This window comes from Lemur catta, chromosome 1, assembly GCF_020740605.2.
Source record: "Lemur catta isolate mLemCat1 chromosome 1, mLemCat1.pri, whole genome shotgun sequence".
Lineage (NCBI taxonomy): Eukaryota > Metazoa > Chordata > Mammalia > Primates > Lemuridae > Lemur > Lemur catta.
In genome coordinates this window covers 165,255,419-165,269,246 of record NC_059128.1, presented here as the reverse complement: position 1 = coordinate 165,269,246, position 13,828 = coordinate 165,255,419, and the positions used below count along the sequence as shown (strand labels likewise).

The 13,828-nt window shown below is 41.4% G+C and overlaps 1 protein-coding gene across 2 annotated transcripts in view; it reads left to right on the top strand.

Annotated features, from left to right (window-relative positions):
* The window catches only part of CPNE4 (copine 4), a 433,633-nt gene that overhangs the window by 295,068 nt on the left and 124,737 nt on the right, over window positions 1–13,828 (top strand). For both annotated transcript variants that reach the window (XM_045538714.1, XM_045538722.1), the window contains 2 exons: window positions 8,863–8,934; window positions 11,422–11,496. In XM_045538714.1, coding sequence (XP_045394670.1) covers window positions 8,863–8,934; window positions 11,422–11,496 — 147 coding nt within the window. The remainder of the gene's footprint in view (window positions 1–8,862; window positions 8,935–11,421; window positions 11,497–13,828) is intronic.

Below are 13,828 nucleotides of genomic sequence, written 5' to 3'. Positions count from 1 at the left end.
ACAAATGGAATAAGAAGTAGAGAATGGTGGGAAGAGGGTGGGTGCTAATTTAGATAGGAATGTCAGGGAAGCCCTTTCCAAGCAGAGTCCAGAATAAAGCGTGAAAGTGTGGGCATGAGCCATGCAAAGACATTCAGAAATGCGTCCCAGGCAGAGGGAAGAGCAAGTGTTCTTATGTACTGCCAGACCCTATGCTGAAAGCTTTGAACCAATTATCTCTTTTAATCCTCACAAAACCCATGAAGGGTAAGTGCCATTATTGTCTCATTTTGCTGCTGAGCACCTGAACCTTGAAGTAACTCACTGAGGTGCACACTGTTTTCAAGTGGTGGTGGGGGAGCCATGAACTAAATCTAGGCCTTCTGACACCTAAATAATATCCCCGCTTCAACTGCTACGCAATTCTGCGCCTTGGCCAGTCTGCAACTGCCCCCTTGCCAGCACTTTCAACACAAGATTTGGAGAATGGTTGATCACTGGGAAACATGTGCAAAGCCTGCATCATTCATGGATCCATGCGGACAAGGCATTTCAGTCTTTGGGTCCCCACATTCACCAGATATTGGACTCTAGCAACTGCTGGCATCTCTGGCTCCCGTGACCCTCCCTCAGTCCTGTTAGAGGCTGTGAGTCCCTCATCCCAGGCTCATCCTCCAGACACCCAACAACTTATTCCAGATGATATCAGTTTAACACAAGCAAGATTTTCCATCCCACTATCACATTATTTGCAGGATGTGGTTTTATTGTTCTTCTGTATGTAATAGACAATAGAGGCTCATTGCAAAATCTATTCAGAAATATTAATATAAAGAAAAGATAAAGTCACCCTTCAGACCACCATTGAGAGATACCTGCTAAAGATTCTATGTGAATATTCTTACAGATTTTTTCTATGTATGCATATATATACAGTTCTTTTTTTCAACACACATTTGGTCACACATATGCTTTTTGTTGCTTGCTTTGTTACATAAATATATATAGCAAACACCTTTCAATGTTAATGCATATACTTCTACATCATCTATTTTAAGGGCTACGTGGTATTGCATGATATCAAAATTCATGTAATGTGTCCCCTACTGTGGACATTAAGGCTGTTTCCAGTTTTCTAGGATTATAAGCAACATTGTGATGAGCACTATATTATATATATCTTTATGCCCTCACGGTTTTTTAGAATAAATTAATAACAGTGGAATATTTAAGCATACATTTAAGGTCCTTGAGACAAATTGCCAAATGTCTATATGGAACACTGTAGCAACTTACACAGCCCTGTACAGTGCACAAAGGTACTGTTTTTCTTGCATTCTCAGTACCACCTCCAACTTTTCATCTGGTTTCTTCTGAAGCTTCCATCACCATTAAAACAAGAAGACAGCCTCTGCCTTGAATTGGATGCCCCCCCTCCACTGCCAGATTCCTTGCTAGCCTCAGCCTGAGCAGGGAGGACACAGCGGAGTGCATGTCATCCCTCAGTGCCCCCTCATGGTCTTGGAGGCTGGTCCCCACAGAGGGTTTATTCAGGGGCTCAGAGTAGAGTAGAGTGAAGAGAGGAGACATTGCTATGAGTCCCAGCCTAGAAGACAGCCTCACTCTCACCCTTTTCTTTCTTTCTTCAATATATTCCCCATCAGCTCCTGTCCTTGCGTTTATCATCCATACATTGGAGACTCCTAGCTCAGAACTCTCCTCTGAGCCCAGACTCACGTATTCAATAGTCTCTAGGTACTAACTCCACTTGCATGGCTTACAGACATCTCAAACTCAGCAGCCTCAAACTGAGCTCACCATCTCCTCCTGCCCTCTCCACACCCCTCCTCCTGCCCTCTCCAAGCCCCTCCACCTGTCCCCCTCCAATGTGTCCTGCTCCCTGAATAGCACATCTGTCCTCCTAGTTGCCAGAGCAAACCTGGGAGGCTTCCCTCTTGCCTCTCACTCACTTTCTACCCCACAACCCATCAATCAGTCATGAAACCGCATCAACTCAGTCTTAAGTATCTCTAATATCTTCACTTGCCTCCCTTTCACTGCCCGAACCCCTATCCAAGCCAACAGGTGATTATACTTATCTCTGTGTGGGGACTGATTGGATGGGAGAGAAAAGAGAAGGAAAGTAGCATTTCCTAGGCATCTGTGTATGCCGTATGCTAAGATTGTGTTAATGTTCATTATGTACTTGATAAACCTGTGGGGTAGAAAATATTATCATCATTTCACAGATGAGGAAACCGAGGCTCAGAGAGGTTAACCTGCCCAAGATCCCACACCAAGGGCTAGCATTCAGAGCCCCATGTGTGAATCTTACCCTATGTTATATAGCAAGAGTGAAGCTGGGGGCTAGTTTAGTGGCCCTTGCAGTGGTCTGAGTGAGGGGGAACATCCCTGCCACCATAAGGTCCTTCAGGACAAAGAGTGAGTGTCAATCACTTTGCATATCTGGTAAGGTTTAGCCCAGGGCCTGGATCAAGCCCTGCCTCTGTTCATCAGAGGCAGAAGAGTTGAGCAGTTAGGGGCATGGGCTCTGAAACTGAGCTGTCTGGATTTGCATCCCAGCTCCACTACTTACTGGCTGTGGAACCTTGAGCAAGTTGCTTACCCTTTCTGTAATGGGCTAAATAAATGGTGGCCCGCCCCTCAGAAAGATACGCTCGTGTCCTGAGTCCTAAATCCTGTGAATATGACCGACCTTATTTGGAAAAAGAGTTTTGCAGATCTAATTAAGTGAAGCATCTCAAGATGACAAGATCATCCTGGATTAACCAGGTGGGCCCTAAATCCAGTGACAAGTATCTTTATAAGAGACACACAGAGGAGAGGCACAGAAGAGAACCAGGCCACGTGAAGAAGGAGGTGGAGGGAGGCGGCCACAGGCTGAAGAACCGCAGAGGCTGGAACAGCCAAGGTGCAGAATCTCCTCTGCAGCCTCTGGAGAGAGCGTGGCCCTGCCAACACCTGGATTTCAGACGTTTGCCCTCCAGATCCAGGAGAGAGTACATTGCTGTTGTTTTAACTCACGAAGTCTGTGGTAATTTGTTATGGCAGCCCTAGCAAAGTAATACAGTTTCTACAGCTCAATTTTCTCATCCACGCATGAGCATATGAGAACACCTCATAGGACTGTCATGAGAATTAAATGAATCAAAACACCTAAGGCACTTTAGAGCAGTAGCTGTCACATAATCAGTGCTCTCAAAGTAGCATTTATTATGACCTTTTAATAGTTGTGTGACCTTAATTATCTTTGAGCCTGTGGTCCTTTTACCTGTTAACTGGTAATAAAAAAAATACTTAGTCTAACTGCAGTACCTCAAAGCTGGAGTTTGCGTCTTTCACTTAAAAATGGTCAAAGATTTCCCTCAATTCTCCTCTGTCTTATGGACTGCTAATAGTTGGTTGCCAGCCTCATGGAAGACAAGTCACACCCCACCAAAGGTAGTGGTTGAACAGATATCATGTGCCCTTGACCTGACAAAATCCTCTGGCCTGGACATTGGGCTGTGTGGAAATGCGGCCCTTTCCTCTTTCTCCTGACTGCCACATGGTATGGCTGGGATTGGGGGGTGGAGTAGAGGTGCCCTCTGACTAATAACTGAGCTGGGTCATTTGTGATGATGATAGGGTCTTACCCAAGGGATGAGGCAAAGATGGATAATTAATACACAAGCTGTCCATAAATCTCTCTCTGAAACTCTTCCTTCATTGCATCTCTTGCTAATAAAGTCAGTGAAAGGGTAAAGGCCTATAATTACTCTTGAAGTAATTAGAACCCTGCTAAATAAGAAAGCTTAAGACAGGAAGCCCAAACCAATAGATTACCTATTGCTCCTGTTGTTCTGAATCATCCTCTGTAGGGTGGTGCTTTTGTAGGTCTCCACTGGGGAGCTGAGGACTGTACTGAATTTACTAAAATGTGTATACACATGCACGTTACCTATCCTCTCCTCAGAATGGCTGAGAAGCTTCAGCATTGTGCCTTCCTTAGTTCTCACAACTTTTACCCATTAATGAAAGTCCAAATCAGCAGATTAACCTAAAAGTCCTTTTTAAAATAAATCTTTTATATCTGATCATATCATACTAAAATTGTTTGTCTACATGCAATTATCCCTTTCTAGCTCAGTGCTTCTCAACTTTAAGGAACCTGCAAAGCACCTAGGGATCTCATTAAAATGCAGATTCTGATTCAGTAGGTCTGGGATGGAGCTGAGATTCTGCACAAGCTTTGCTGCTGCCTCTGTTGGAGGGGGCTGGATGGGGGAGTGGGACACAATGTGAGTAGGAGGATAAAGTCCCTCATGGTTCCACAAGTTACCTCACTTTACCCCTACCCTAGCAATGATTCCAAACTTCTAATGTGGATCTTAAAAAATGAAAAAAAAACTTATCAATTGAGGGGAAAAGGGAAAGAGAGGGGGCAGGGACGGGAAGGGAGAGGAGAGAGAAGGAGAAAGAGGAGGGAGCGAGAGAGTAGGGGGGCAGGGGTGGGAGTGAGGGAGAGAATAAGTGTGCACATGTGTGTATGTGATCCAGTGTCTCTTCCTCTTCTTATAAGGACACTAGACCTATCAGATTAGGGCCCCACCCTTATGACCTTATTTAACCTTAATTATCTTCTTAAAGTCTCTGTCTCCAAATACAGTCACCTTGGGGGTTAAGGCTTCCACATATGAAGGGGGGGGACACAATTCTATCCATAACACTGTGTGACCTTAGACAAATTCCTTGATTTCTTCGAGCCTCAGTTCTTGCATCCCAATGGCTTGGGGACAAGAGAGAGTTTGACCATTAAATGATAAGAAATGAGATAACTTGTGTGAAATGCTTTTCATATTATCTGACACAGAGTAAATGTCTCTGTTGTGTTCCCCCAGAAGCAGACAAATGATGGAGGGTAAGTAGGTTATGTGGAAGTGAAAGAAACAGCAAGAGAGGACCAGAGAAGCGAGATGGTAAAGAGAGAGCAACCAATAAAATAAAGGGTGCATTATCTAACAAACCACCACTGCAAACAATTGGAGCTTCAGCTCCCTGGGAAAATTCAGGGCCCTGTGTAGAACAAATACCTCAGAGTCACCCTCCACTACCGGGGCAAAGGAGCTGCAGTATTTATGCACCTAAGTCCATCAGTCATTGGTTGAGATCTGGTCCTAAGGGGTGTTAATCCTCCTCACTTCCAGCTCGCTGTGCCTGTGGATGGCAAGCATGGATGCCAGGAAAAAGCTTCAGGCAAAAAGATGCCTGATGTGGCTTTTGGAAGCCCTACCAGCTCTGCAAGAGGAAGACTTGAGCAGTTCTGGGCAAGTTTCCTCTATCTGCTACAATGAGTGACCAGGAAACTTTAGTTCTCTGTAATGGTGGTCTTCGTAATTGTACTAGTAGTTTGCAGAACACTAGACATGCCCTTGATAAAAGAGTTCTGGAAGCAACAGGTGTAAGGAATGCTCATTACATGGGATTCACAACAAAAGCTCTCTTAATGTCCTGACGTTGAGATGTTAAACATTTTTTTTAATCCTGTGATTTCCAAACATTTACACAAATACTTTTTCATATAATATGTTCTTAGCTTTTAAGGAATAGTAGTTCTATAATCATGCTTTAGGGATTATTAATTCAGGCAAATAGAGATTTGACTGTGAAAGTATTAGAAAGATGTTTTTAATCTGTTTCTGCTTATTATTATAGCCTGTAAACATTGCTTGGTGCATAGAAAGTGTTCAATAAATATTTGTTATTGCAACAGTCTTAAAACAATTAAAGAAACATGCTCAATATATTTTCAGTAACAGCAATCTCATGAAAAATGACAAGACTATCTGGTTCCCAAAATGACTGTTTTGAAACACTTTGGAAGAAAGTTCAACTGAATATACACTTATTGAAATACTGGCCAAAAAGTTTTTTGTTCGCCTCACTTTGTTCTCACTCATTTAGATGAAACACTTTCCTAAAAATGAGGACCCAAGCTGTTAGAAGCTGTTGTCCACTTCACCAAGGAAGAAGAACTTCTTCCCAGATCTGTATGTGGATCAGGGACATAATGGTACTAATGTCTCTGTGGTCCAACCTTGCCAAAAGGAGTATTTCAACTTCTATTTCCTTCTTCTGCACTTCAGCCTTTTGTTGAATACTAAGGTTTGCAGCTGTGACACCACTATAGGGTGAAAAGAATCAAATTAGAGGACTTCTGACAAGTGCATCCCCTTTAGCCTTGATGTCAGGCAGAGCTTGCTATTTGCTGGCCTCAAATGTCAGCTGCAGCCAGGGTGAATCCCTATCACTCTTTCTCATCCTCTGACAAGACCTAAGGCATTTTTGACCTGGTGCAGTTGCTACAGCTGCAGCAAAGTGTGCATGATAAGTGGGATTTGCAACAAATAGGCTTTTCTCTGTAGATCACCACTCCAGCTGGGCTTCTCTGCTATTTCTGCCCAACAGAAAGAATGGCAACATCAATGGCAGCTCAATGCTTGTCCATCACTATTACAATGAAAGGTTTGAAACCCTAACTAATTATTACTCATTCTTTGGAGCTAGGGTGCAAGCCTGGAGGCCATAAAACAAGTTTGTTTTATTGCCTGGTTGATTAGCCACTTGTATACCCAAATGGCCATTTCTTAAGAAGGGGTATTTCCTGGGAAATTGCTTATCTTCCTAGCAATTGCAAAAAGCAGGAGCTGGCACATAGTGGCATTCTCTTCCTACCTTGCAAATGGAAATGTTGGCATTTCTAGACAAGAGTGGGGAGAGAGAACTATGGCCATCCAGGTTCTCATGATTTAGTCCCCCTTGCTATGCCTTGAATAAAGATAATGTGGATCTTGTAACATTCAGTCTGTAAAGACAGTTGACCAATACCTAGTAACACGAGTGGGTTACTATAGAGCTGAGAGGGCTGTTGGGGTCACTTGAACTCAAGGGAGTAGGGAACCAATGTGAATGAAACACAATGGCAATGGGCAGAAGGGTTATTGAGACCAGATTTGTTTGAGAAATGGGATATGTTGCCTTTCTTTAGTCAAATGTTGACCTGCTACTGCTTACAGGTGACCTTGTTTTGTCATTTACTTGTGTGTCTTCCCCACTTGCCTTGCTGAAAGACCCCTGCAGAGAAACTATAAGGTCCATGAGGTCAGACATGGCATCTGATTTTGCTTACCACTCTATTCTCAGTGCCTAGCACCAAGTCTAACACACAGCGGGGGCTAAATAAATATTTGTGGAATTAATAAAGCAACTGCCACATAGTATGTGCTCCTTAGATGGGAGTTTTCATTGCTGCCATCATTGTTGTCATCATCGCCATCATTATCATCCTCATCACCAGGTGATTGTTTACAGAAATATTCTTCCCTCTTCAGGTTATAGCAGACCAAACATCAGTATCCTTAAATCCACTTGGCCTAGGGAAGTTTTCAGGACTTTTTTGTGTTTGGCATTAGCCCACTCTTGGCATTTTCATAACTCTAACACAGAGAAAAAAAAATCAGAAGATTTCAAAGAATGAGTTTGTCTCCCTGCCTTTCATGCTGATCTCCTTTGCTCTTTCTATGAGTAATTTATGTACAGTATTGTAACGTATTGCTCTGTAAAAAATTATCCCCAAACTTGACAGCTTAAAAAACTATTTATTATCTCACAGTTTCTGTGGGTTAGGAACTGGGGTACAGCTTTTCTGGGTACCCTGGGTCAGGGTCTTTCACAAGGCAGCAGTGTAGGTACAGTTATCTCAAGGATCAACTTAGGAGAGGATCTTCTACCAAACTTGTGTTCATGGCTGTTGTCTGGAGACTCCAATCCCTTGCTGCGAGGGTGTCTCTATAAAGCTACTCACAACCTGGCAGCTTACTTCCTCCAGAGCAAAAGCTCAGAGAAAGAGAGAGAATGAGGAATAGTGAGTCATTTTATGACCTAATATCCCATCACTTTTGTGGTATTCTTTTCATTAGAAGCAAGTTGCAAGTCCATCCCACACCCAAAGGGAGAGGATTACACAAGAGCATGAATGCTAGGAAGCCAGGATCATTGGAAACTATCTTAAATAGAAACTTCCTATAACAATGGGTGATGTTGTTCTCCCTAAGTATGAACATGGCTCTTTTTTTTCCAGAATATTGTAGGAGTACAAACATTTTTTAAACCCTTTTTATCCTTTGGAAATCATGGGCTGCATATCCATCAGGGCTTCAATGCATTGCCAAACTTCTCCTTCAAGAAAAGAAGAAAGAGGGGAAACAGGAAATGGGACAGGTTCTGCTAACAATAGCTTTCAATACAGTGATGATTTTGGTTGTCATTGCACATGTGTACTGACACTGAATCATGAAGAGGACCCCAATCACTCCTTTTGGCTCATCTGAGCATCAGTTATCTGATGACTTACTTTATAGCTTCCTAATTAATATGTTAAAAATAGAGCTCTAGAGGTTATAGACACAGAAGCTGCATATTTAGACCTTAGGTTCCTTTCCCTCCCTGCACTCCATCCCACACTTTTCACAGAGGCTTACTGCTAATTTGAGATCATTTTGAAGCTTTTGCTAGTTTATCTTAACATTCATGTTCAACATTGCTCATCTAATTTTGATATAAATCCTTCAGCAACAATTAAGTCACCTCCTAATTGATTGAATTATCTATAATTCCTCACTCACTAACTCTCTTATATCACACACCATGAAAGGAAAGGAAAAAGGGAGAGACCCAAGGACAAGCCTTGGAATATAAATGGACATAGGTATTATCATAATTTCAAATAGAACTGTGAGTGCAGAATTTTGTAAAGAAATTTTTTTTTAAATAGACCTGGAGATATATGACTAGTATCTTCACCTTTTGTTTCCTTTTGTGCAGATTGTTTCCCAGAGAAAGCTGTCTAAATCCTTGCTGAAGCACGGGAACACAGCAGGGAAATCCTCCATCACGGTGAGTGAGTGCTCCCTAAGCAGCCATCTGCCCAGGGGCAGTGCCAGGGCAGGCTGGTTAGTCCAAATCAGTCACTTGGGAAGCAGACCCTCTGGCTACTGGGAGTTGATGCCATAACTGCTGTACTATCCAATTCACGTCTTTTTTTTTTTCTACCTTCCTCAAGGGCTCTAATACAAGATGTCAAAGTTTCAAACTGAGTTCTATTTGAAAATTTAAGCTCTTTGTTTTTTTTTTTTTAAAAAGGAATATTTCCAGCATTACCCAATAGAAATTCTGCAATGAATTCTACAATGTCTTTCTCTTTCCTGACATTACAGTTGGATCCTTCTACCCCTAGGAAAAATGGTGAAGAAAAAGAATTTGATGGTGAGGTCACTCATTTCTACTAAGCACTTCTGCAATTGTAAGACAGGTTTTAGTGGAAGAGAAAGATGGAGTCATTGAGCACAGTGAGAATAAGGAATTGTTTGGGCTTTCAAATCATCAAAGCCACCTAGTCCTGTATCATTTATTTTGAGAATTAAAACTTTGTTTTAATAGCATTTAGTCCAAGCTTGGTTTGTTGCCTGAGGACTAGAGAGCCCGGAATTTAACACTCCTCTTAAATAGTTTGGAGCTGTCTGATTCAGTAGCCACTAGCTACATGTGGCTATCGAAACTTAAAAACAACTATTTAAAATTAAATATTCACTTCCTTAGTCACACTGGCCACATATAATGTGTTCAATAATTACATGTGGCCTGTGGCTACTATATTGTACAGTGCAGATTATAGAACATTTCTGTCATTGCAGAATGTTCTATTGGGTAATGCTGGAATTATTTCTTTCTTAAAAAAAAAAAAAGCTTAACTTTTCAAATAGAGCTCATGGTATTTGAAACTTTGACATCTTGTATTAGAGCCCTTGAGGAACACAGAGAAAGTGGTCCAACCATTTGGCTATATGCACAAAGAAGAAAAAAGTGGTTCTTTCCCAAAAAAAGAGAAGAGGGAAAAAGGTAGAAAAAGGTACCAGGAGAATCTGAATTGCTAGGGAGTTCCTTTGAACATTCCTTTGTAACTGGAGAAAAGAAGAAGAGGAAGGAGGAGAAGGAGAAGGAGAAGGAGAAGGAGAAGAAGAAAGAAAAAATGAAAGAAAGTAAGAAAGATAGAAAGAAAGAGAAAGGAAAGAAGGAAGGAAGGGAGGGAGAAAAGAAGGAAGGAAGGAAGGAAGAAAGGAAGGAGGGAAGAAGGGGAAATTTTTTAAAGGAAAAAATTCAAAAGTGTTCTCAGTTCAGTGGTGAAAGTTGTGGCCGTTCCCACAAGAACTTACCTGAATTTGTTGCTTGGATATTTTCTATGACACTGCCATGCCAAAGCTTCTTCTTGACTATTCAGTCATGAATCATGTGGGTCTTTAGAGAGAGACCTCAGTGGTGCTCTAAAAGCCGGAACTCAAGGGCTCGCTCCCAAACCCACACGGTCAGTATGCCCAGTTATGGAAAGGTCTATGATTCTTTCCTAAAAAAATAAAACCTCATCTTGTCACCGTTTCTCTAAAAAACCTTGGATATTTTCTTCCTCCACACATCCCAGAAAAAGTTAATCTTCTTTTAAATTTTAAATATTTAAATACTCCTCTTCATCTTGGATTCTTAGATCAAAACATTGGCTTCTAGCTTCTGGAAAACACTTGAAAATGTATATGAGATTTTCTAAGCCTCTGGAGATGGAGATCATCAGCTTTCCAAAGGTGTCTATGACCACAAAATTGCTAAGGACCACCACTCCAGTGGGATGCAGAGGCATTAAGATGGTAAAAGACAAAAGCGTTCCAAATGAAAAATATAAATATAATAGTTCCTGGGTTGTCAAATAGTTCTTGAGCTTTTCGTATATACCTGGACTCATGTTCCCTACCCTCATTCGCTCAACATTTTTGTGTCTTTACTTCTTCAGACAGCCATTTTAGCTTTAATATGAGATGTAAATAACTTAAATTTTCCATAGTATTTGGAATACTACCAGTATGGGGACCCCTGTACTAAGGGAACACAGCACATGGAGACCCTTATCACATTGGTTATGTCAAGACACAGATTTAATTCAATTAAAAATATTACTGTTCTTCCTTCTTTGTAACTTCCTAAAGGGAAAAAATATTATAGTTATTTATGGAAATACCATCCAGTGCAATGTGATCTTGAAAGAAAGAAACTCTTTGTAAATGCTGCTCCCTCTATCTCTTCGTCCAGTGTAAGTCCCATCTCTCATGTTCTCATGCTCAGCATAAATGAAATCTAGTTATCTACTATTGTTTATTCCAGGGAATTCCCTTGAACACTTGGAAATGGTGTGCCGTGTTCACTAGGGTTGTGGAAAAACTCCTTGCCCAACATCACTCTTTGTTGAATTTTGGAACAAGCATGAACTAAATTTGCTCATAGGTTCCTGGGCTAAGGGCTCCACTCTCTACTGTAGCTGATGTATGCTTTTTCCTTTAGGTTATTGCTGAAGAATTATCTGGAAATGATGACTACGTTGAGCTTGCATTCAATGCACGAAAATTGGATGACAAGGTAAAGTGTTTGGCATTAACCTTATTGAAGGAAGTAATAAGGCGAGCACACACAGTTTAATCCAATTTCCCCCTGAAGCTATTTTTCCCTTTCAACCCACATTATTAAACAGATCAAAAATTTCAGAGAGGTCTGCAGAATAAGTCTTCCCCCAAACTGAGAAGCCATTAATAAGAAGGGGAAGGGACTATAATTAAAACAGAACAATTTTATTATACCAAAACTCCATTTGTTTCCAATTGCCACAGGTCAGATGTGCACAGGTAAATATGATTTAACCCCATTGCTAGAGACATTCCAAGGGAGAAGAGAAGATGTGAAAGGGGGAAAAACTGACATTTATTAAGCACCTATCTTTGCCAAGTACAGGTTTAAGAGCTTTTTATGCATTATCACATTTATTCATTTGTACAGCTGCCATGTAACAGATATGATTAACACTGTTTTGCCAATGAGGAAAGAGATTCGTAGATGAAGTAACTTGTCTAAGGTCACTTCGTGTGTTAGTCCAGATTGTCCAAGAAACAGACACCAAGACAGGAGTAAATATGTAAGGATTTTATTAGGAGAAATGTGTATATAGGAAACAGAGCAGGAAGTCTGGGAAAGTCAATGGATCATGATGCAAATCTTACCCTAACCTGGAAAGAGGGAGCAAACGGGAGGGGGGTAGAAGTCTCCTGGAATGCCACAAAGTCTAAGGAAAGTCCAGCAAGGCCATCAGGGAGTCCTAGAGCCAAAGTCAGCTATCAGGGAGTCCCATCTTTCCCCCAAAGGGGCTTGCCTTAATATCTCCTATGTACTCTGTTACTGGCTGGGAGTAGCCCATGGGGAGCCTGGTCCCAATGCGAAAGCAGGGATGGATTTCAGAGGACAGCAGCCAGGGCCCTTGGTCAGTTACACTCCCTACAGGTGGAAGTCTGCAAGGCACGTTTTCATGGCCAAAGTAACCTGTTAGAATGTGAGGATTCAATCCTATGTCATTCTGATTTCCATCTATACTCTTTCTATAATACTACAACTTTTACCCAATCACAGGCCCTATGAGTCATATATACACAAAAAAGGTTCTATACTCTCCAGACCTTAAAAAAGGGGGGAGGACTGTCCTCCCCTCACCATATGATATCTATGATTTCCCTCCAACCATATCCTTAAGTCAAAAAACACATCACTTCAAGAAATATATTTACATAGGACTCCATTTTCCTAAAGTAAAACTAGAGAATTGGGGATTTTTTAAATGTAGTACCACTTTTTCAAACAATGACTTATAGGCATTAGGCGGAAAATGATAAAGCAATGTCTCAAGGAACTGTTTAAAGTTTTAAACCACAGCTCATATCCTGACATATCTCATTCATTTTTCACCTAGAAAAAATACTCAGCCCATTTATGCATTCACTGGTTCACTCTTTCATTTGTTCATTTATTCACTCATTCATCATTGATTTGTCAAACCTTTGTCGGGTGTTTGTTATGCTTGAGGTGCTGGGAAAAAGACACACCACAATCTGCAACCTGGAATTCATCATCTAAGTGAAACATACATTTAAAAAAACAAATGATATAAAAATACTATAGCCATGATAGGATGTGATAAGTGACATATAATCAGAATGTTCTGGAGAGGGCAATTTATTCTGCCAGGGGACATCAGGAAAGACATAAACTGAATGTATTTGGATTTTTTAATGTTCTGAGCAGATTGTGTGAGGCCTTCACAAACTGCTGCCTTTTGACATGAGCAGGAGGTAGGTGGTGGGAAGTGCAGTGTGCACTGATGTAAGTTGGAAGTGAGCTTTTAACCTCACCTCCTCACAACAATTGTGCTCCTTCTCCTCCCTCATCTTCCCAAGTTTCAGAAGAATTCACAAAACTGCTTTGAAGTATCTTCCCTATTGCCATTATAAGCCATTGGGTCAGCATGTAGCAGTTTTAAGCTACTCACTTAACAGCTTATAATGGTTTCTCTACACCATTAGTAGTCTTAAGTACCTCTAATTTGTCCTCTGATTGACTTACATTACAGTCCAAGAACACTTGGGGGTTTGTTAGTGGGCCTGTTGGCTCTTGGGTTTTTGAACAGTTTCCCTTCAGTCAAATGAACACCTGCTCACAGAACTGAAAGAGTCCCCTGTAGCACTTAATATGGTTCCGAATGGCCATTCCATCCTGGGCTGCATAAGTCATTGCTGGGCCTCCTCATCCCAGTGCTGTGGATCCCACTTCCTTCATAATATGGCTGTGTCTTGTCCAGACTCCCTAGTAATTCAGACAACAAAGCAGAAGCTCTTGCTCTGGTTGGAATGGAAGGTGAATGGTCTCAGGT